This window comes from Parasteatoda tepidariorum, chromosome 7 (genome assembly GCF_982258835.1).
Source record: "Parasteatoda tepidariorum strain Cologne lab strain chromosome 7, Ptep-v5.0, whole genome shotgun sequence".
Lineage (NCBI taxonomy): Eukaryota > Metazoa > Arthropoda > Arachnida > Araneae > Theridiidae > Parasteatoda > Parasteatoda tepidariorum.
The window spans coordinates 27,750,921-27,776,840 of NC_141761.1; the positions used below are offsets into that span (position 1 = coordinate 27,750,921).

The 25,920-nt window shown below is 30.1% G+C and overlaps 1 protein-coding gene across 1 annotated transcript; it reads right to left on the minus strand.

Moving 5' to 3' along the window:
• Positions 1–25,832, minus strand: LOC107443436 (uncharacterized). The gene is made up of 4 exons (XM_043039636.3): positions 25,626–25,832; positions 7,102–7,562; positions 2,651–2,716; positions 1–235 (listed from the first exon to the last, which is right to left on the minus strand). The coding sequence occupies exons 1-4, from the start codon at positions 25,735–25,737 to the stop codon at positions 53–55; spliced, it is 822 nt and encodes a 273-aa protein (XP_042895570.1). The 5' UTR covers positions 25,738–25,832; the 3' UTR covers positions 1–52.
• Between the last annotated feature and the right edge of the window lie 88 nt (positions 25,833–25,920).

A 25,920-nucleotide genomic window follows, 5' to 3' on the forward strand; every position in this document is an offset into this window, starting at 1 on the left:
TAACAGTAAATACAAACTTTATAATTGTGTGTGGTGAAACGTTATTTTTCACTTACATAGATACTTCACAAACATAGTGAGTAAATACAAAAAGGAAAGTAAAAATAGCAAAATCTAAGACAATGCAATTTACAAAATTCCAGACTGCAATGATTCTAGATATTAGTCTCTCTTTGATCCCACAAAGCAGTAAAATACCAGAGATGAGAGAACCTTCCACAGGCTTGCTAAACATCTGAAACATAAATAAATCTAAGAAACTCAAATGCAAATTTAAAATAAAAATCAGAAAAAAGTTTCACACCTCATTATTCTTAAACAATATCATCAAATAGAGGTTTTACAGTACATATTATGTTAGGGATCACATCTTTTCGAAGAGGGTCATAGCAGAAAAAATGGCTTCAGGGAGATGCAATGACTGTTTTTAATAATTTAAACAATTTTTAGTGTAGTTAAAAAAGTAAAAATTTTTGTCTCAGAATTTAAAGCACAAAGTACAGTGAATTATATACAGGGTTATTCAAAAAGCTTAATGTGATATTACACAAACTCTGCATTATAATTTTTCTTATGAATTAACTTTAATTAAAAACTAATAGAAGCAGATAAATGTATCAGTGAAAATGTGTACTGACTAGTTGTATCCTTTAGTCCTTTAGATCAGAGACTAAAATTTCCTAATTTCTACCCTTGATATTGATTTAATATTTAAATCTGGCAAAAGAAAAATCTTCCAAATAAAAGCAAATTTGTAGTTTTATTTTTAGTAAAATTAAAGACTTAAATTTAAATTATCTGTTTGAAATTTTTTAATTAACTCTACCAAATTCTGACTTCAAATAAAAATAGTGATATTTAAGAGATATATTATTCACCTTGAAACTGTTATAAATTTAATTTAACACTCACTAAAATATAAAAGTTTTTTTAAACCATATCAAAATTTTTAATTCATAACATTGTTACTTAAAAACAAAACAACATCTTTACGTTCAAAAATGAAAAAAAAAAAAAAAAAGATCAGATATTAGATAAAATCAGGTAGATTTTAGTGAGAACTTCATTATTATGGAACAAAAAAAAGTACCAAGAGCACACTGGACAAATGATTAATTTGTAATGTACACTGTATGAGGCAAATATTCAAATGCAATGATTACAGATCATTCGCTATGCAATTTATATAGAGATCTGAAAAAAAAACTTCCTTATCTTCATTGTATCTATATTTTTTCTGATAGTGTAAATCAACATTTTAAACAATAGAAAAGCTTGAATAAAGAAGAAATTAGCTTAGCCTTTGACAGATTCAAAGGAAATTGTTAGACTTTGCTAAAAAAGTTCCTCATGGTGCTGTAAATTTTTTACTTAACAATTAAAATATGACCATTATTAATTTCTTATTTAATCACCAACATGATCAAACCATGAACTTTAGTAAATTTTTATTTAATTATTTCTTTTATAAAAGAGTATAAAAAGTATTTGTTTTACTCAAAAATTCTTCAGATTCTTCAATAAAATTCTTTCTTGCTTATCAAATATGTTCAGAGAATAAGTAAAACTATTTATTTTCAATTACAAGTCACTTTTCTTATGTAATTTTTTCATTTATTTACAGTTTCCATTCTGTAAAAGCTAATCCATAAATAAAAATCATACAGTGTTATGTCTGTAACACCAAATATTATGTCGACAATATTCGGTGGTAAACAAATTATTTTAAGTATTTTAGAATTATTAAAAGTCACAATCTTTAAAACTTGAATGTTTTTGAAAATGTTTTAAACTTCTGAATATATACTAAAAAAGCTTTTTTAAAAAAATTTTGTAAAATTTATAGAAATATGTTAACTAATTGCCTGTTGTGCAATTTTAACATTTGTAGAAATTAGCTCAGCAACAGTCAGTCTTTATTTTTTAAAACATTTTCAAATTTATGGAAGTTAAAAAGTGTCAGCTAAAAAGAAGACCAAAAGAGTTTTGCCTTTAAAAAATATTTCATAGTTTTTTATTAAGTTATACACATTCTTAGTCTAAATATGTTATTTCTTTAACAGTGGAATTGCCCTATAGTAAATGAAAAGAATTTTCTCAAAAATAGAAATTATGCAGTTTTATGTATCTTTGCAAAATCAATAAGCTCTGATAACTTGATTAAGGTTTTCTTTAAACAGAGATTTATTGTCAAATACTTGAAATAAGTAAAATTAGGCATAATGAGATAAAAGAAATGCAACTAAATTGCTGCCAAAATCTTTTTCATTAAATGAGTTATACCTATTTTTTGTCCCTAAAATGTGTCCATTTTTCCTTAAAAAAATTTTAAAAAATTTTTTAAAAAATTAATTAAGAATTTAAAAAAAAACATTATTACAAAACATTTTTTATTACCAGCATTATGATAAATTTCAATACATTTTAATTATTGCAGTTGATACTTTTTTTTTCTCCATCAATCCCCTTGTTATAAGTCGAAGCAGGTTCTATGTAAATTAATATTCAAATGGTACCATAGGATTACAAAGTACTTAATTATTTACATAGTATGACTAAATTACATATAACAAACACTATAAAACATAAATTAAAGTTTGTATCAAAGATAAAAATAAATTGAAATGAAAATAAATTATTTTTTATTTACCTGTGATTCTAATTGTGACCAAGCCAAAAATGCTAATTCAAGCATTATTAATGGGAGATATATTGTCTGCAAAATATGTAAATATATTTATTACAATAAATCAGCAAATTCAAAAACTAAGGACACAGAAAGTAATACTACATATTAAATTTAGACAAAATTAAGTAAACTACCTTGAGTAGAATTAAGAAGAAAAAAAAACTGTATTTGAGATTAAGGAGGTTCCAAAACATTGAATAATTCGATTTTGGAGGTTAAATAAAGTAAGGTAGATATTTTGGGATTTTTAACAACAGAAGATGTAAATCTCTAGAGTGAAGAGTTGAAGTTTCAAGTTTTAGAAATCATACTTTATAAGTAGATCAGGTCAATTTTTGAGAATTGTCCTATTTTATTTTATGAAGCAATTTAGGTTCATTGTATTAAAGTTATCTTAAACTGTTTTTACTCATTTAAATGAGAGCATTTTAGTAGTCATATTCTTGTAAAACATTTTGTTCTAACGATCAACTAAGCAAATGAGAAAGATGATAAGCAAGCAGAGCAAATAAGAAAAACCCTATAAATTATAGAGAAATATGTTTTTAAAATTAACCTAGAAAATAATAATAATAAAAAAAAAAAAAAAAAAAAAAAAAAAAAAACTTTTAATTTTTTTGTTGTTTTAATTACAATATTTTAATTACTATTACTCTATTAAGTTAACTTTGATCTAAATTCAACTTCATAGTGAGTATTAAAGTTAGTCCAGTAGCTGAACACTCATTTAAACTTTGTCCTTGTTGCATAGAAATCGGCGGTGACAAAAAAAAAAAAAAACAGCTGTCACTTAGGATCTACTAAATAGAGGAAAATTCAGGGCACTTCTCTTGATTTTCTCTCTTTTAAGTTCTGGAAATTTCTTTCATATTAGCTCTGTATTTCTGAATCTTATTATGTCCTGGTTAGAACATTCTTTACAAAATATTTGTAAAAAGAATATAACAATTTTATAGATATATTACTCATACTTATAATATTTTTAGAACACATATCAATATTTAAGGTAACTATTTGTTCTCGATAAAAAAAAATAAAAATTATAGTTTTATGAAGTTTAATGCTAGCTGACCTACATATCTTTGGCATGCATGTAACTCCACATAATTGAAAAGGAAGAAGTTGAACGTAAAATAAAAGTTAAAAAAATTTTTTACACAGTTTTTCACTGATATGAACAATTTCTTGGAGCCCTAAAATGTATTAAAAGTTTAATAACTTAACCACTGTTACCAAATTTATTAAATTAGAGAATATATTGTTTAGGAGATACTGGCCATTAATGATATAAAAATCAACATAACAAAAAATTTAAAAACTCATAATTTGAATATTGCCTTGTATCTTAAATCAGGAAACAAAGTTAGTTTCTTTGATCAAATTTACATTAACATCTCTGACTATGCTATTTTTTAGTTAGTTAATTTTTTTACACGTATCTTGATCCACCATAATCAACTACAATACTGATTATGCGCATTTCATAAATCAAGTGAATTCTAATATCCTCATCAAAATGCGTAATTCTTAAATTTAGTGAATCATAAGTTGCAAGAATATGAACAAGACATGATTAATAAAATTTGAGCATCTAAGTAGCAATATGTAATTTTTAAATTCTGTATAGATCGTCTGCAATATGTAATTTGCACATCATGAAAATAATAAAAAATAAAAATAATTGAAAAGTAGCAATTCAATTGAACAAAATTAACCATAAATCCAATTTGCGACTGTGATGCCACAGTAGGCATTACATATTTATTTCCTATCCTTTAAAATATCTTTGATTACTTAAGCTTATTTTTATTAATAGAATTATATTTAAAATAAATCAAAGACTTATTCTTTTAAAACGAACATAAAATATTTATTCCTTCTCGTATAGATCAATGTAACCGATACTTTTTATTTCATTATTAATGCAGACTTATTAATTCACTGTGGCGCATAATCGAAAACAATTTAAAACATTTCTATTTATAACAATCTATTTATAACATTTTATTCTAAATTTTTAACCGCTAAATGTTTCGGTTGTATGGTTGTAATAATTCTCATAAATTTGTTGGCGACTCGTGATCGCCAAGGTATTCTTTTAAACCCATTATTGATATGCTGGTTAGCTTTGCTTTGGCTATGTTATGTTTTGATAATTCGCCAATTTTGGATCTCCTACCCATACTTGCTGTGTCCTTAGGTACAATATTCACTTTTAATTTCAAATTTGTAGTTACTTTGAGTGCTCTTACAGGCCTCGCTAGTCTCAATTACTAACCGTCAGAAATGATATTCTGGCTGTATGTTCTCTCAATAGTGAGCATTCTGATTTAATTCCTTTAAGGGATATATATTTTTTTGGATGTCTCTATCACCAATTATGCTTAATAAAATAAATTTTCACTAAACGATTTATATATTGTTTCCTGAACATGATCATTTTTAATATTTTCATAATCAAGATGTATTTTCGTACGGCCAAGTAAAATCCACTTTGGTGGCCACTGATGGAGAACAACCTCCACCATAGAGACATAATATCTGGAAAGAAAATGATCAAATCAATTTTATATTGACCTATAGTATTATCTTTCATTTGCTTCTCCCAACAAAAGCAATATAATATGGTTATGGGCACCAATTTATTTTAAGATAAATGAGTAATCAATTTCAAATACTCGTAGTTTACAGATTGAAGATTCAAAAGAAAAATCTAACAAAGTATACCCAGAGCCATGGTGGCTCAAGGGATAGAGTGCACGCCTCTCAATGAGGTGACCCGAGTTCGATCCCAGTGATAGCTGGTCGATTCAGCGATAAAAATATCCTCAGTGGTATACGAATCATGGGTTAGAGTCCAGGCTAACTGTGGAAAGTTTTCTCGGTTTTCCCCTCGATGTAATGCAAATGCGGGTTAGTTATATCAAACAAGTCCTCCACAAAGACATATTTCTCCCAAACCTTAATCAAGGAGTTCCCTTGTCTTTTGAATAGGGTTCAAGATTGCAAGGCTACGAAGTTGAGCATTAGTAGCTGTAACCCCTAAATGGGGTCAGCTGTTCAACGACAGTTATATATATTATTATATATAAAATGAAGTACACCCAAACCGTAGTGGCTCAAGGGATAGAGCGTTCACGTCCTAATGAGGTGATCCGGGTTCAAATCCCAGTGATAGCTGGTCGCAAATAATTCAGCACCCGGCTCGTACCAACCACAGTGCAGGCATAAAAATATCCTCAGTGGTAGATGGATCACAGATTAGAGTTACTTGGCATTAGGCTGACCGTGGGAGGATTTCCTCTCCGTGTAACACAAATGTGAGTTAGTTGCATCAAAAAGTCCTCCACAAAAACAAATTTCACCCAATACTTGATCCAGGAGTACTCTTGTCTTCTGGATTGGAATAAAAATTATAAGGTTACGGAGTTGAGCATTAGTAGTCGTAAACTCAAAACTTGGGATGGGTGTTTAACGATGGTTATATAATAAAATAAAGTATGCCGCAAGCTTCGAATCTCAGCGAAGGCTGAAACGAATTCCACACCCGGCTTGCATTGCCCACTGTGCTAATATAATTTAAAATATTAAAAACTTTCAACAGATAATGTGCCACCACTTATTTTTCCTAAATAATAAGAAATAAATACTGAGAATTACAAGTTAAAAATTAGTTTACATGCATTTTGGTTGTTGTTCATTTACGTCGCACTAGAGCTGCACAATGGGCTATTGGCGATGGTCTGGGATACATCCCTGAGAAATATCCAAAGACATGCCATCACAATTTTGATCCTCTGGCAGAGGGGATGGCACCCCCGCTTCGGGAGCCTGCCGACCTGCACGCGAAGTCGAGCACTTTACGGTAGAATAGTTTAACGAGGACCAATACCGCGCACCCTCGGTCCCTAAGCAGACGGATCCAAGTGGTCACCTACCCGCACACTGACCGCAGCCAGTGATGCTTGACTTCAGTGATCTGCTGGGAACCGTGTCTTAACGATCAATTCACTGCGGGATATGCATTTTGGAGTTATAATAGTATCAATATTATTGTGCGTTACAAGGTGAGATAAATTTTGATAGTGTTTTTATCAATGAAAATTCCACATTTTGATTTATGAATAAAATTTCTAAATACTTTTTCTTTAAATATTTTTAAAGTAAAAAAGTTAATTCAAGATAAAAAAAGCAAAAAAAAAAAGCCTAAGTGTTTTATGGCTTATTGTGAACCTGAGCGTTATTCTTGGCTTTTACAAAACTTTAAGCTAGTGGCTTTCCTTCATAAAAAAAACACAGTTTTCCACATGTTATTCAGAGCGGAACAGAGCAATTTCATTATAATTTTGCAAGGGGCTCTACGCTTGAAGGATTAAACACAGTAAAAGGATAAACAAAAAGGCTATAATTACCTCACAGCAAGGTAGTACATGTGTTATAAGTAAATAAATTCTCAATATGAAAGCCCCCAGACATATTATCCAAGGACGAAGAAGGTTGAGACTTAAAGTAGAAAACTGGAAAGTCTCCATCATCATTTGGGTGCAGGTACTATTACGCCGAGCATCACCTCTCGTCCTTCTGAAGGAACGAGACTCAGCATCAGATACTTTTTTTGGGAATGTGTAATTCTCAGAACTCCCAGCTCGAGAAAAATTTCCATTGACAGTAGAAAGGTCATCAACAAAAAACTGTTCATTGAATGTCTCAAAACTTTCATGATTCAGATGGGAGAGTTGCTCACTTGAAAAATCATCATCAGCATTAGTTAGAGAGTCATTAATGTCATGTTCAGAACTATGATACTGATCTATTTCAAAATTCTGATTTGCCTTTGTTTGTTTTTCATTGTGCTCCTCAAGAACATGTTCACCTAGAAGATACCAGAAATAAAATTAATTTTAAATTAAAATATTATGGATTTTTATAATATAACATAGCTGCTATGGATTTACGTATGAGCTGTTGCAAGAAAACTTTACAAATAATATAAGGTATTCCTGCAACAACGTATTGTGGGTCTAGGGGTTACGGAGGTTAAAGCTCTAGAATTTCATTATAAACAACATGATGATGGCAGTGTGGTAAGCATTAAGCACCAACTGTCTTTATCTACAAACAAGGAACCTATTGATTTGAAGCTAGGTGGGCATTTAGCTGCATCAGGAGATCGAATTCCAGTTCTTCATACTATACAGAGACCTGAACACTGAACCATTGTGGCTTATATTAACAAATGAGAAAGAAAAATATTTTCTTCAGAAGATGTGGAGTTAAGAGCTGTTGTTACAGTATTATGGTGTAATAACTGCGGAGATTACATCATCATTCTTTATCATGTAATACTGAGAAGAAATCATGTGATACTACTTCCTTGTAATTGAGAGGTGCCATCCAGTCCCGAAGGGAAACTCCCGAATTTATAATTAACTCTTGATTTTATAACATAGAACAATCTAATTCTTATTCACATGCATTCCGGAGACCACTGCGCGAAGGCAGCTCTCACGAGTCATGTCAATAACGTTAACTGTTAAACTTATCCTTCTATCCTTTTTATTTCTATTCAATTGTTATGTTTGTTAAATTATCCTCGTTATTTACTCCTATGCTGCACTAACTCCCACATACATTAAAGTAAAATTTTTTTTACGCACTAACATATTAGGAATGAGAGTTTGCTTTATATCTAGATTTTTTGTTTTTTGAATTGTTTTTATAAAAATATCGGCTGAATATTAATTTGTTCTACTGAGTAAATTAAAATTATGTATATTTAATGTATTGGTATTAATTAACATTACGCTATCATGCCAGAATAAATTTTTGACACTAGACTATTTTCTTTAGTTTAAACTGTCATGCCAAGCCAAAACCTCGTTTTTGACAATTCTTAAAAACCCAAAATATTGCAAAAAAAAAAAAAAAAAAATATATATATATATATATATATAATTGTTAGCCATAAAAATATGAAGCGATTATAAATGAAAGCCCATAAAACTTACAAGTAATCAATCTACTACATGTGTATTTTAATGATTTTGACATCAAACCTTTTTGTTTTGACAATAACCATCAAAAATCCAAAATATTGGTGTAGAAATTACATTCTATTATAAACATAAAATAATTATAAATAAGAGTAAGACACGTTGCAATTTATCTAATCTGTTAATTTCATTGATTAAATGCTGCCACAAATGATGGCTATAGCTGTCCGATTTTTGACATAGTGCAGGCAAATGTACATTTTAATAAATAAAAAAAGTAACACTTAATCCTTCAAATTTAGAGCAGTTTTCGAACCTCTGGATGTACTACCCATCAAATGTTTTATTATTATCGTAGGTTTCAAACGTAATTTCAGTTCGCAGAATTGTTTTAACTTTTGATTCTGGAGGTGATGCAGTTGACGATTTGGAAACTTTCTGGACTATAGCAACCAGGTCAGCAGTTTTTGAAAACTTATCCCTTATTTGTGTATTTAATACACTAGTGTAGTATTATTTATAGCATCTTTTAAAGTAATTTTTGTAAGCATTTTTATAGCACCAGATGGCACTCTCTTTAAAATGCAGAGTAAGCTTAATTATGTAACAGGCAGTTGATTATAGCTGAATAAAATATTGCAATTGGTGTTGGTTGATTTTCTAAAATTACCTTCATCTCATCAATTTTCAGTTTAATACATTGATAAAAGATATCCAATATTTCGAATAACAAATGGGAAGAGGAAAAAAAAATGTTGTGATAAGCTAATGGCAGTTTCATCCGCCAAGAGTTTTTATGGAAAAACTATCACAAAACGTGATAATTTTCACTTAAGCACCTAAAAATAATTTACTTTTATTTCATATGGTAGTCACAAACAAATGAAAAAAAAAATGTGTTTCTAAACATGATCCTCAATTTAAAAGTGTGCGGCAACATGCTAATGAATTAGAATTATTAATTGCTTTGCATAATTAAATTATAACTATTAAAACGTCTACAGACTAAAGTTCGTTTAATACGTAAACAAATGTAATAATCTATTATTAAGTTTAATACAAAATAAAAGTTTACATTTGTGACATTAGGTCACAGTCTAATTTTCTAAATATCCTGTTTTTTTAATCAAAATACTAATTCTTTCGACTTAATTTATAATACATTTTTTATTTCATCATCTTTCTTTAGCCCCTTAAGCTTTAGGTGCAATTTGGACATTCTCCCCCTAAAATTCCTTACCAGCTCCTTGCAAACCCCCTTTTCTTCTAGAACATTCCACCCTTTTCGTTTCTGAGAATTCGCACTGGTTGTCGGCATCTTTCATCTCCGCGTGTATGTTGTGTTTCTCAACCGTAACTTTTAACGTATAATCAATTTTTCGTCTCAACTCGTAATTTTTAGATAATTTAACTTTAACTTGCACAACATGTACTACAACTTCAACTTTTAAGTTTTTGTCTCTTATAAAAAGAGCGCGCGAAAAATGACCGGTGCATTCGAAATTCTTCATCACCCCAACGTCACGCTGCTCCCTGGCAGTACGTTTTTTCCCCCCCTCCTCTTTTTTATAGAGGAAGAGAACATTTTTTTGGGATGGCGTCACGTCTACCGCCATGTTGGCAAGTGAATCTGCTGCTTTTAATATGATATTGATGGGACGCCTTCGCTATCCAGACACCGCCATTGACGGACTTCTTCACAGTCATTTATAGCTTTGTGCTTGGGATATCTCCTGCTTTTAATATATTGATGGGACGCCTTCGCTACCCAGACACCACCATTGATGGACTTCTTCACAGTCATTTCTAGCTTGTTGTAATGCTGCTTTTAACTTTTCAAAAAATCAAAGCCGAGAAGAATCCGAAATTCTGGGAAATGCTCCAACCGATTTTTTGTGCGGAAAGACCGGTGTTTCCAGTAACTACTAAAATGATCCATCACCAACCAACAGTTGTCTGAATCTCATCTAAAAATTTCCTTTTCACTGAATCTCCTGCCCTTCATCCACTACTCCACCGTTGGACACTATTTTCCTGTCTCTCAACATGGATCCACCTAATAAAAAGAACTATTGGTTTTTCATAAAGTGACTATCTTTCTTTGAGTGATTTATTCATCTAGATTTTCTAGAAGATAACTTCAGGTAAATACTTGTTTTTTCCTGTTTTTCTTTTAGATGGTTACATGGGTTATTCGGACACTATGCGTAATTGTATTAATTGTCTTTTTTATAATTCGGCCATATTTCTTCAAAAGTTCAGTTGTTATTTTTATATATGCTACTTTTTTTTCATTTTTTATACCCAACCGTAACAGGGCAACATTAAAAAAAAGTATGTATTAGGAAATTTATCCTAATAATTGCACTAAATATTGATAATAACTTAATTGAAACCCTTGAATTGGTTGATTGAGAAATATTAATAATTGATTTAAACATTCATATTTTTGGTAAATTATAATTAGTTTACTTATCAGGGAATATATTATAATCATTATTTATAGAAAAGGTTCATGTACAGTGCACAAAATGAAAAACGGACCCCCCCCCCCGAATAACTTTTGATCTAATGATAGGATCTTTACGTTCTAGGACTAACTCTTAAAGGTTCGATTGGGTGACCTCAAATATGCTAATAATATTTTAAGTTACGAAATAAGACACGAAAAAGTACTTTTTCTGAATAATAGATTGGGATTCCTAACCCCTGAAAATATAAGGGGTAGCCTTAATTTGGGAAATATGGCCCCAATGGTTTGATCAGGAGAGAGGTCCAAAGTTTGAACCTCTCAATGTTAATTTTACTTTTTGCGTATTTTCTCAGATCCCGAGGACTTTTTAAGTGCAAAATTTCTGAACACAATTGTAAAAATTGTCTATCCTAAGAGAATTCCATACAAGAAATAGATTTTAGTAAAATTGATCAAATCGAGTTTCTGAAAAATCAAATTTTGAAAAAGTTGTATTTTAAAAATTTGATTTCTCAGAAGCTATTAGACGCAAATTTGAGAGAATTAGTTATTAGCTCAAATTTTGTATTTTACCATGTAAAATTACATTTCTTTAAAATGATGTGAAAAAATTTACGCCTAACAATTCAAAATTTTTTCAACTATATTATTAAATAAAATAACAAAGAATAATAAATATTTACTAAAAGCTATTTTTCTTTGCATGGAATTCTTTTTAAATAAATGAGAGTTTCGTAATTGTCTTCAAATTTTTTTAACTTTACTTAAAAAGTTCTCGAGATATGGCCAAATTCCCGAAAAATTAAAATTAATATTAAAGGGGTCCAAACTTTGGACCGCTCTCAAAAAAAAAAAAAAAAAAAAAAACTATCGGAACCATATTTCCCTGATAGCTGCTACCCCCTATATTTTGGGGGTCAGGAATCTGAAACTGTTGAAAAAAGGTATATTTATTCAGAGAAAGTACATTTTTGTGTTTGATTAGAAAATTTAAAATGTCGTCTGCACTAATTAATGAGTATATTTGGGGTCAGTCCCTCTAACTATAAGGATTTAGTTCCAGTACGTGAAATCCAATAGATCAAGTTACTCATGTTGGAAATATGATTGATAATAGTGGCAAATCATTCGAATCTATGCTCGTCGTTCACCTCTAGTTAAGTCAAAGAATATATAATGTGAGGGTTAAGTCACGGGATGACGTCGTTAAAGTTCGATCAGCGGGAGTGGTAACAAATCACGCTCGTGAAACCATGTTTTCTTCACGGATGAAGCCAGTTACTACTCAACTCTTCACCTACTTGTAAGATAACTTATGCTAGATGCTCAGTAGCTTATAATTGGTCGATGATGCCGAATGTTGATGAAAAGGCCGAAACTTAATCAGATCTCTCTCACCATCATTCTCGTTCCAGACTTCGAGGAGTAAGGTTGTCTTATAAGCGAGCTCTGCCCTACAATGTCATCACACCGATTTAACAACCGGGGGAAGGCTTTCCGATCCTACCGTGAACTCACCACCGATCATCCCGATCTCGAGGATGAGATGTATATGAAGACAATGAAAATGATTCAACTTAGTTTACTTAATAATACAACAGCAGAGACTTCCGATCCTGATCAAGCGGACATAGCAGTTGATCCAGTCAACATTGAGACGGATCATGGTCCAGACCCTATCCCAAAGCACAACGATGAGACTTCAGTCCCTAAAATTAAACAACAGAAAGAGGAAGAATTCGACTTAAAAGAGCCTCTGGTAAAGAGATGTGAGAAAAAGAATCTCTCCAATGACTTAGAAAATACGGATAAAGCCTCCATTACTACAACAATACAGCGAAAAGCCACACCTACAGATGAGACTTCCTTTACAATACCTGAACGGAAAGTAAATCTACTGCACAGCAGCAGAAAACTCAAAAGTATCATCAGAGGACTTAACCGATGTTGAGATTCCAGATATTAAGAAAGAACGAGCAGATATTGGACTAGGGCCAATCAAAATCGAGCATATGAGAAAGAGGCATGGCCAAGAGTACAAGCTCATCACACTCTTCATAGTCATTCTCACAGATAACACCAAAAATCGTGAGATATACAACTTCGAACACCTACTTTCAACACCAGTTCGGATGAAGAGATTTCGTGGCGGCCGCCACGAGATTCAATGTTACAGATGCCAGAACGTAGAAGTCCTACACAGCCGAGCCAGCTCGAATGAAATGTACCTACGCACATTTTTCGTACTTATGTACAAAACCGATTAGCAAGCCGGCTAAATGTATCGACTGTCATGGTAAGCAGTCGGCCTGCTTTTCAGGCTGCAGTGCAAGACCCAAAAGAAAGATGAGAGGAAATCCAGCACAGCCAAAGAAAACTTCAGATTCAGCTACCAGATTCCCGTTAATCTTCAAGGAGAGGCAGCAGCTACTGAAGGATGAAGAACTAGTCAACTTGCATCGATCTCTACTTGCTGGAAAGCTATAGATGCGGAGATCACCCTCTAAGCCGCTACTCCCACCAAGACGTCTACAGCCCTCCTGTGGAATTTTCTACTACTTTTGAATGCCATTTAGTCACAGCTGCCCTAGGGCACACTTCAGATGAAGAAGTGTGGTGCCCGCATCTGCGGGAAAGAACATAGATCAAGTCAAGTCAAGATCTCTCTCTTTGTAAAAGCTACTATGTAAGATCCTCCCGGAGGAAGAGTCCGTGCTCCGGCACGAGACTCTGGTATGGTGCTCTTCTATGACTCTCCACACGCTAATGGTGAAAGCATGTAAAGTGTTGCCATAGGTAGAGAGTTCTGCTCTATGACACCTGTAGTCCATTTCGATCACCATTTATTATTACTATCACGAACATTAAAGTACTTTGCTCTTGACAGTGTTGATCACTGTGCAAAATAATTTCAATATTTCTAAATAACAAAAAAAAAATTTTTTTTTTCCAAATCTCCAGGAAAAAAACTGTAACTTCTCTAACCCTAAGTCCAAATATTTCCCTCCTAGTTTGGGCTTGAAACTTTGCGCATCTTCATCTCCTATTACAAGAGGAACACTTTTATTTATTAACTGTTTAACTGGGAGATGGGGAACGGAAGGACGTAAAACCCTCTCACTGGCCAGAAAATATAGTATCTTTGATGAGGAACAAATACGAAATTGCAGAAGACGTCGGATTTCTCAGTCCAGTTTCCAGCTATCACGACTTATCATTAGATATGCTTATTTAACTTCAATATAATCAATTGGAGGATGAAACAGCAGCATAAATCTTTAAGAGAAGAAAAAAAATGAGTTTTGGAGAAAATAAATTTGGTTTTCAGTGAAGATTTGAACAAACAGTCTTTATATTTAGAGCAGCAAAGTGCTGGTAAAATTAGATTTTAGAGCATGATTGAGCACATAAATTAACATTATATATATCTTATTTAACAGAGCTTGGAATAAAAATAGATTGTTAAATAAAATAAAAAAAGATCTAATCAAGACTGAAACTGATTTACAGAAATTCAGAAAAAGACAAAATAAGAAAAGAACATTTAAAATAACAAATCAAAATGGAAAAGCGCTAAAACCAAATTTGTCTTATTTTAATAATTTCGAAAGTTAGAAACACAAATCAAACAGAAAAGGAAGAATAGTATTTAAAATATATATGTTAGCAAAACAGCAATTCATCAGGGGACACACTGTCTGCTAACATAAGGAGCCACAGACGACAGAAAGGTTCCTGTATGTTAGGTTGGCAGTCCCCTGATGAAGTGCTGTTTTGCTAACATACATATCTTAGATATTCTTCTTTTCTGCTTGATTTGTGTTTCTAAGTTATAAAAAAATAAGATGTAATAGAAACAAAACAAAGAATTACTTAAATAAATATATAACTGAAAAATTTACTTTTACTTAATGGGTTTTCTGTGTAAATAAAATCGTTTTGGAACTTATTTTCCCAGACTTATGTCATATTTTTAATTACATACCCTGCACAATGGTAATTAAGATTCTCGAACTTGGATTTTTGACGAACGACTAATTGATAAATAACTTTTTGACACACCTAATTCCATAGCAATTGTATATTTTACGAGTTTTTTTTTGGCCACTTCTACTTGTTTGTTGTAATTTCGGTGCTTTAATAACGATGTATGTAATAATATGTATATGTCGAATTTTAAGATACTATTCTTTTGGAATTGCTCTATTTGTGTAATAGTAAATCCACGGAGTTAACTGATTTTTTGTCGACTCTTTCCCCAGAGCAAATTCCAATGCCAAATCTATGTTCAAATTCCAATATTTTTATTACAAAGTTATATATTATGAGAATAGTGATTCCGTTATACTTCGGAAACGACAGGTTTTATGACACAGGATTTTCATATTTCTGGGTCCTTATTTAAAATATAAATACTTTTCCTCTTTATTTATCGATCAACATGCAAATTCTCAATTCTTCGATTGGTAGAAAAAAACAAAAGTTTAAAAATAAGAAGAGTTTTGGACAATTAAGTCTTTTAATTAGGACTGATCCGTGTGATTTGATACTCAGAATTATTCTATTTTTCTCTTTCAGCTATTAATAAAGACAAATGTTTTGTTCATGCATATTTAAAGTTTGGTTATAATCTTGCTTGCGTATATCTGTGGGTCTTTATTATTTATTTTTCTCTTGTTGGAGAATTACGTATTCCAAGGGACGTCATAACTTAATATTTTGCGTTCCTTTTACAATTTTTAGCTTATTTGACATATTCACGGAATTACTGAACAAAAGAATTTCAATAGCTTAGTTTTAGTAAGAACTTTCTGACATGCTCTATTCGATATGGGAAAATACTCGCCTAACTAAATTGACATTTAGGTAAAAATCGAATATCGCTGGCGGTTTTGAAACAACTGAACTAATTTTTGTGGACAAATTTGGCGCCAAATTCACGCTGTTTGCTCAATTAATATTAGAGTTTTGAAGCAAGCTGTAGCAGAAATTTTGTTTAGGAGCAATTTGAGAAGCTTTTCCATCCCTACAATGTATAAATCACTTAAAAAAAAAAAAAAGGTTCTCGAAATTTATATTGTGATTGAATAGTTCGAAATTTGTGTTTGAATAGATTTCACCACAAATGTAAATTAGCAAGAATTAAAGAAAAAAAAAAACACATTCTTCCACAACAAAAGGATACTTTTGCCACCCTCGGTGAGAAATCCTAAGAGTTGTCATAAATACTTAACAAAGAAAGTGCTTCTGGTTTGCTTGACAACTAATTTAAACCTATCAAACGATTTAAGACTGAATATACCCTCTCTGTTCTGAAAAATAAAAACAGATAAAAGAAGTACGTTTAAAGAAATATGTCGTTTCTGTCTCTGCATTTAGAAAATAAAAAATTGGATTTTCAATTTTTATTTTATCGTAAAAAACACCAATTACTGTAAGTAATCATTTTCTGAATATTTAAATAAACGCATTGAATTAAGTTATGCCTAATTTGATAGGCTAAAAATTGATCTAACTAAAAATGGTAGGAATCAAAGAATCAAAATGAGGCATCCGTATCCCACCTCCCTTAAAATCTAATAAATTAAAAATTTCTATTTTATAATTTTTAAATTTCACTTATTTTTAATAGGTAAAATTTTTTTCTTTGTGATAACGATTTTTAAATTTAATGCTATAAACAACTTATGAGGTTTGTGCTTCACAAAATTTTGACAACACTAGAACACTTTTTTTTTTCCTTTGCTTATACTGTATGTAGTTTAAATTATCATAATTATTATTATTATTTTTTACCATGAAGTTGAAACAATATCAAAAATCTAAACTTCCATACTGAAAACCCATGATTAAGTAGTACTGAACAAATTATATTAAAATTGCATTTGAAAATTTTTGATAACAAAAGTAAAAAAAATATTTTGCTGAATTATTTTTCTATTGGCAACCTACCCCTAGAAAAATTTCTCTGGGTATCCTTAGTTACTAGTACATCATGCATATTGGGATTTTTATCATTAATTTGGTTCAAAGATTGTATCCCATTAAGCAATTATCTTCTTAAGAAATCATCTTCAAATATGGGCATTGATATATCAAAAACAAATATAAATAAATATTGTCATTGTTTATTGAAATTAAATACATAGCTTAATGAAAACAACTACTACAGCTAAAATTTCAAGTAGTAGTTTAGTGCTTATTACATGGTAGTTTATGGTTCTGTTAATAGTGCTAAGAACATATCTTCGCTCTATTCTTACAAATGACTAAAAAATTTTTTCTTAAATTTAAATTTATTAACGCATTATCAAATATTAATATACCTTCCCCTAACATGAAATAACAAAAATACACCGTATCTTATAATTAAAAAAAAAAAAATCATCTTATGTCAACTATCAAAAAACATCTCACAGTAATACTTTAAGATCATACATTCAAAATTCGATTTCTTGAGAAGTATTGGACTAAATGTATTCGAATTTTGTAATTTAAAATTAGATATACTTTAAAATAATGTAAAAAATGTTATACTTCACAGTTCAAAAAATTTTCAACTACGATTTCAGAAAATAATAAACAATTATAAATTTTTTTTTTACAGAGGATAATTAAATATCTTAGGATATATAAATCTTTAGATAATTAAATTTCATTATTTTGTGCAAACCTTTTGTGAAATTTGAAGAAAGTGAGAGTAACATTAACTCAGGGCTCGTGCTAAGCATTCGCCACCTCGCCAAATGCGATAAGTTCGTAAATTTGGCGAGAAAAATTATGTTTCTGTGAATGATTTTTTATACCGAAAAGAAAAATCCTATTCCCCTCAATTGTGGAGAAAAAGCTCAAAAGGAATTTTTAGGAACAAATCCTGTATTTTTTGTTCGATTGTAGTAATTTTCGTTAGATGCGTCGCCTAACTAGTCAGAATTACATTAAGTCCAGATAATGTAAGCATCAGCAACCAGAGAGATTAAGGAAGCATGAGACTAACTACCTTGAAATACCGATTAATACGCTCATTACTGGATTGCGTGACGAAATTGTTTCCTGCAGTTGTTGTCAATAAAACATTGAATGGTAGCAAGATGCATAATCTTCCAACTATTTTTGTAGAAAATATATTTTCTCGTGACAATAACATGATAAAAACATGTTATTTAACATGTTAACGCCAACTTATTCCTTTCCCATTCATTGCTCATTTACTCTTACCCAACTAAAAATTGACTCTTGATTTGCGTTTTATAAACTATTTTATTAACAAATTTACCAATAATTAAATTTATGGTAAATTTATATTTCGATTTAATTTTTTTAAGGAATAAAAATCAATCATAAGAAAATGTTAAGCTTCGCCTTTGGCTAAAGATTTTGAAAATTGGCTAATACTTTTGATGCTTGGCTATTTTACTGGCTAACAATTTTAAGTCTTCAGTGCGGGTCCAAATTAAGGAGGAGTCCAAATTTTCGATAGCTCTCCTGCCTCAACTATAGGGATCATCTTTTCCAGATTACTATTAACCTACATTTTGAGTTTTTAGAAATCGATTTACGTCAAAAGAAAAATAAACCAATTCAATGAAAGATGGTTTTGTTGATCTTACTCAAATTCTTCAATCAAAATAATTTATTTAATTACTAAAATTAATTAATTAGTATAATAAGTTTTCCAACAATAAAAAATCCCATAGCTAACAGAAGTGGATTATTTATTTAAGTTAAGAAGTTACTAAAATGAGGAAATTAAAATAAATCAGTAAAGAATAATACACATTGATTGAATCAAAGAATACTTTTTAAATCTAAAACCATGCATTGTGAATAGAAGGTAAATTTCAAAACGTACAAATTAAAACAAACCCAGGAAAACTCATGTGACAAATGCTTAAAATTTATCATATATTTCATTTTAAACTAGTTCAATACCCGTTCTTCGTACGGGGAAAAAAAGGAAGTAAATAATCAATTAATCAGTATTAAGAAACACTACGAAATTATGCTCAAAACTGAAAATTTCTTCGTATGGGGAAAACAAAAAATAAGTAAATAATCAGGGTTGGCAAGTTTTTGACACATGACAGTTTTTACCGTCATGTCAAAAATCCTTCTGTCAAAAACCCTTAGTTTTGGTAAAACTGTATTTTTATTTGAGTTTAACTGCTTATAAATCAAAATTAATTCATTTTTGGGCAATAAAATTAGAAAAAAAGTAGTTAAAAGATATTTAAGAACAGATTCTTGCATTTTTCGAACATGATTATATTAAAACATACTATTTGAAGTAAAATATTAGGATACTAAACAAAATTTTCAGCATTTCCAAGCATCATTTTGTTTGGCATATTACATTACTGAAGAATGTCAAGATTGATTACTTTCATTTATAAAATCTTGCTTTGAGAAACACACGTACACCCAAAAAGAAAGCCTCATAAAATAAACTTTTCTTATCAATTTTGCTTTAAATTTTTTCTTATCAATTTTGCTTTAATTCAAGTGCTTATGTCTTGCCCATCCAGTTCCGCATACATTGAAAGAAGCTTCTCGAATTTCGGACTCATCCGAACTAAACTCAGAAATCGACTGGGCAATGAAAAATGCGCAAAATTAGTCACTTGCTATCGTATGCCTCGGCACAGTGACCCCGACTACTGAACAAGTAATTTTGTTTCTAATTAAGTTTTGTTTAATGTGCTTTTTCAACTGAATAAAAGTTTTTAACTTGACAAAATAGCAGTAATTATTGACTTAGAGTTTGTTAGTAGTTACAAGTTTTGAAAGTTTTGTTTAGCTTATTTCTAATATTTAAGAAATGCCAAATTTTAAATTCTTCTTTTTAGTTTTTAAATTTATTAATAGTTCCAAGCTTTTTTGTTTGTTTGTTTATTTCTAACAATTAAGAAGTGCAAAATTTTGAATCCTTTGCAAATCAAGCTATAATGATAAAAGTAAGCATCACTATTTTCAATAAGTATATTACAATATTTCTGTATGAATGTGTATCCTTCTATAAGAATACATGTATATAGTTGCAAAATCAATAGCAATCATTTACAACATACATTTATAAAGGAAATTATGTGAAAATGATATATTGTCCGCTATATGCCACAATTAAAGAGTTCAATTTACGAACCAGATAAGTGAAATTTTAAGAGGAATTACTGAATCAGGGAAAATAATAAAAAGTGGTTGCATCAATTCGGGTATGTTTAATGTAACAGAACTGTTTTTGCTTTCACTTAAATCTTAACATTACTAATGACATTAGTTTTTAGTATGCTTGCCTGACTTTTATTTCAAATGAGGCAGTGGTAAATAAAAGAAAGCAAATAATTATTAGCTCTGCCTTCTAATAAACTAGTAATAAAACAGTTCGGAGTAAAATTTTTTTCGTTCTGAAAATGTCACTTGCCTGATTCTTCTACTAAGTTTTTCAATTAATATAGCTAAAACAATTAATTTTTTTTATTCAATATTATTTGTTGCCCTTTTTATTTACGTTATTGAAGGAAGCAAAACCCATCTTTTGTAGTTCATCCCATTAGAATAAAGATAAAATGCATTTAACATCACTTGGCATGATGTTATTGCAGTATCAAGTAATTTTCTCTGGTGCATATCCCTTTCGAGGGGTATTAAAACACTTATCTATTTTCAAAGTATCAGTTTTAAAACTGCCTAGTATTGGTGCTATCTTAATCACCAAATCACATCAATATGATATTTTATACCTATATTAGTATATTTGGTACTTATTACCAAACCCTTCAACATTTAAGTTTTGTGAAAAATTCAGTGACAGTGTGAAAAGTTCAGTGACAGCCAACTAAAGCTGAAATTTTTAAAAAAATATATAATTCTTATAAGAACTTGATAAGGCTTTTGGATCATGGCCTTCTTCTCCAGCTGACCTTTAATTTACTGTTAAAGTATTTATAAGTAAAGGAGAAACAAAGTTCTTTATATTCTAATTCATTAAAATATCAATACACTATCTTTGCTACCACTGAAATTTTTCTTCTTCTGAAACTATAGAAAACCCGTTGCAGAATTCATTCTTATCAAAACTACTTCAGTTACCAAAATACCAGCAGTACATATTACCGTCAGTAGTACACAATAAATAAGCGTCACCTGTAAACGGCGATTTTCCACAGTTTTTTTAAACACAGTTTTTCCTTTTAACCTCTTTTCCGTTAACTTCACTTTTTAGCATATAGCTAATTTTAGTTTATTTCAAAATTCTTATTATCAATATTAATATCACATTTTTTAAGGCTCCTAAAATGAATAAGTATATATTCTCCATTACTTTTGCTTATTAGTAGTATATATTCTCCATTACTTTTGCTTGTATGAGTTTTTTTTTAAATATCAATTAACATATTACACACATTAACTAAACATCATGTCAATAATGGCATGATTTCGTACAGTTTTTCAAGATAAATAAATATCTTTACTCCAGTACTTTTCCGTTCTAGTACATACCATATTAGTACCCCTTTTCCATTAATTTTGCCTTTGAATACATAAATATTTTTTATCTTATTCAATTACCGTTTATTTTAGACAATTATTTTCTTAGACACACGTTTTAAAAGAATTAATATAAATAAAAAAAGGCATGTGGTATCAGACAACTATGAAAGTATAAATTTGGTGACATAGGTATGATGTGTTTTTTATTGAATTTATCTGACACAGCGAATATAAAATAATTAAATATAAGCAATAAACTATTTTTTTTTTATCAAATAAAGTTTTAACTTAGAAATTATCACTGTTATCTTTAAAACACGTGAAAAACTGAATTGCTTATAGTAAAATTTAAAACAATGACTAACGCTTAACCAATCAGAAAATTCCATTTCGTTTTTCGCTCATCCCACTTGAAGTCGTAGAATCTTCTAATGTTAACAGTGACCTTTTTGTGCTTGGACTATCTATATGCCAAATTTCCTCGCTCGTAATCAAATGGTTTAGGAGTCCATAAAGGACACCCACAAGCAGACAGATAGACATTCAGTTTTATATAATAGACTAGGAGGCTCTGCCCCCTGCTCGATATCCCCCGAGAATTGCTACGCAATCCTATGTGGTTCACGCCGTGAACCATGGCTCGCTGCGCTCGTTCGCCAATGAACACAATGTTCTAGCACAAAGACATAATATATTATCATCAAAGACATAGTATTTTATCATCAAAGACATAGTATTGTACTTATGTAGAAGAATTCTACCAATGTTCTTATTGGCTTTTAAAAAAGTATATTACCTATTTAGATTGTACATGGTGAAAAAATCAAAACATTAGCTAAATAAGAAACATATTAGCAAAATAAATTATCAAATATTGCTTCACTAATATTCTGCGTTTTAAAGCGTGAAAATTCAATGCATAAATAAACGCGAAATATAAAAAAATTCAATGCATTCAATACAAACACTTAAACGTTTTTTAGACGTTTAGGTAGCTCCCAGTAGAAAAATATCAATTCAACAGTGGCCTTTTAAAGCATTCTCACTTCAAGTAATTAATTCCTAATTGAGTTTAAATTAAATATTGTCATGTTTTTAGTGCATGAATCTGAATTGAACAACCTGATAATGCTCACTCTGGTATTTGTTATCTGGTTGCTCACTACGTGCTCTTGCGCACCGAATCCAATCAATTAAAAAAGTGAAAGCTGTTGCCAGTGCGAGAAAATAAATATCATCAGTTTTATTGATACATACATACATACGTACGTACGTATTAGCATTTTATATAATATAGATAAAGATTAAGGTAGCATAAAAGGATGATTTATCATTTCATAAAATTGGTTATCTTGAATTATATGATATTATACTTGAATAAACTTTTCCACATATGCACAATGATTAATCAAATTAAAGATTATTATTGACACTAATTAAATCATCATTACATAATGCTAAATCATTATTAATCAAACATATTAAAATTAAAAGAAGAGACTGATAAATATACTAATTAAGGTACAACCTGATATGGGGTACCCCACAGATTATACATTCATAACACATTGATGTCCTATGTCAGTCAGTATCAGGACATTTTTAATTCTTAGCCATCTGATAATTAACAAAATTCAAGCATCCGTAATCCAAAGAAAAATCTGATCATTAGATCAAAAGCTATACAGGATGTTAAAATTTTTATTTTGTTCATTGTACATAAAATTTATAAAAGTAGTTGAAAAAAGCATTTTTAATAGCGATTTGCAAATTTTTAATCGCCAGTTTGATTTTTTGGAATTCTTTCACTGCAGTATAATTTAAACAATAGCATTGAGTGCTTCATTTTTAAAAATCTACAGAAGAAAGCCAAAGTTTTTCTATCTTTTTTCTTTGAATACAGGGAGAAGGCTATGAGAATATTTCTATTAATGTTTTTTCTTTAATCATTGATGCTTTTTTTAATGAATAAAAAATGAACTAAAATAGGCAATTTTTTGAACTTTCCTTAGCAATTGTCATAATCAGTAGTAATTATTAGTATTGAGCTCTTTAGTTAGTTTAGTTTATAATATAGTTAGAATTTTATTTTATGATTAGACCAAAATACGCACAGTTAGAAGCTTTTTAAATTCTTATTATTTTGTTTACAGCAAAAAATTATCATTGTTTCAAGCAACGGCTTTTAGTTTAATTTCTAATGGGAGTATTTCTAAACTGCGTCATCATCCTTTAAAAAAAAAAATTTGAGCAACATTTTTTCCTAACTATATCATATTTGTAAAAATCATTAAATCAGTTGAGTTCTCTTTATTTTTGTTTAATTTGAAATGATAAGCAGTGTATAATATAAGTATATTGTAATTACTTTGTATTTCAAATCAACGGCAAGATTATTAAAATTAGCATTGTTACAGTTTTTTGCAAATTTCTGATTATAAATAATATAATATTTTACTATATAGTCAGGATTGTTTTCTTTCTTAAAATAATGCTTATATTTTGCTTCTAGCCGACCAGGTGGCCGAGTGGTTAGCGTACCTGACTGCGGAGCCTATGGTTGCGGGTTCGAATCCTGCTCAGGGCATGGATGTTTCTTTCTCTCTGTGTTCTACGTTCTTTCTCCTTTGTGTGAATGTGACCTGCCCCGTAAACGGGTTTGTGGTTGTGTGACGTGGGCGACGCTGTTCTACCGCCATAGCTTCGCCACAGGTGCCCACTGGGTAACGAGAAGAGAGTAGCAGTTCTGGCGTTCCTGAGGACAATGAGACAATACATCCCAAGTGCCAGCCATTAAAAAAAATTTTTTTTTTGCTTCTTAAAAAATAGAATATATAATTTTTTTCAAGGGCGTGAATTCGAGATTCACGAGACAGGCACTGATTCCCCTAGATACGCTGATGCCAATGACGGAAAAGACATTCGTCCAGGTTTTTGACAGCTGTTCTCAAATTTCGAAAGGTCCTAACACTTTTAAACAGCCTTTTGATATCAAAAAAACCTACTCTGAATAATTTAGAAAAGAAAAAGGCATAATCCTCATGAAAATATATCTATTTGAATTATTATTAAAATAAAATATCCTTCAATTTTTACCTGTCATTCATTACAACTATTCTGATTTTTTTTAAAACAAAAGATTCCCTTTTGCGTACCCTAAAACTGATTTTGAAACCTGACATATTCCGAAATTAATGTAGAAAAAAAAGTTTGCTACAATTCCTAGGAGTTAATATTAACATTTCTATAACTGTTAGATAGCAGTGTAACTTCAACATGCATTTTTTAATTTTCTTTTCCTGCAAGTTTAAAATCCATCTGGCAAATAAGTGGTTGTAGATAATGTGAATATATACTGATACAGAAATATTTATACGCAAATAGGCTTTAATAAAGAAATCTATTTCTAAACCCTTAAAAAAAAAAAAGAGATTTTCCAATATAAGAAATTTAAAATATTATGATTAAGAAAAAAAGAAATGATTAGAAATATTTGTCAATAATTTAACCATCAGAGGTTATGCCGATTAAATTTTGTCGATTTTAATCAATTTTTACCTATTTTAATGTGATAGACTAAAGAGCACATTAGAAAGAGTGTGTTTTTAAAATATTGTACACCAATTTGTACTATTGATTAAAAATTTGATTAAAGGCGGAAATGTAGAGTTAAACTAGACAACCACTTTCACTATTTCGTGTCATGATCTAAAAGTAAAAATTTCACATAATTTAAACTGTGATTAAAAATTTATTCATGCTATGGTATTTATTTTAAAGTAAAGTAACTTTTAATTACGAAAAGTTTTTGAACTTGAAGAAAATTTTGCTATTTTGTTCAGTAATTAAGAGAAGAATTTTTAAAAATAAATACTTGTCGCAAGGAAGAAAACTTGATTCAATGAAAAATTACCAGCAATGAGTATTGCAATGTTTATCAAACAAATGAAAATACAAATAATATCAAGAAGATAAAAACCTGTAGATTTAGAGGAAATTGTACTAGTTATTCTTTTCAATCTAGCTTCAGATCCTTCCAATATTTTCCGTCTTCTAATTTCTCTTCGACGCGCTGCTTCATCATCAGCCATTATTTACAAATATTTACTTCTAAAAATTCTTCAGTTTCGAATTCAATCATATGAATTATATAGGGTCAAGGCAAATTTTCAAGAAAAAAAATCTCCGACGTCTTCACGAAAGGCTCCAAAATGAAACTGATTGATTAATTAGTTTAAAAAAAATGTTTAAACAGTCATAGTAATATTTTTAAT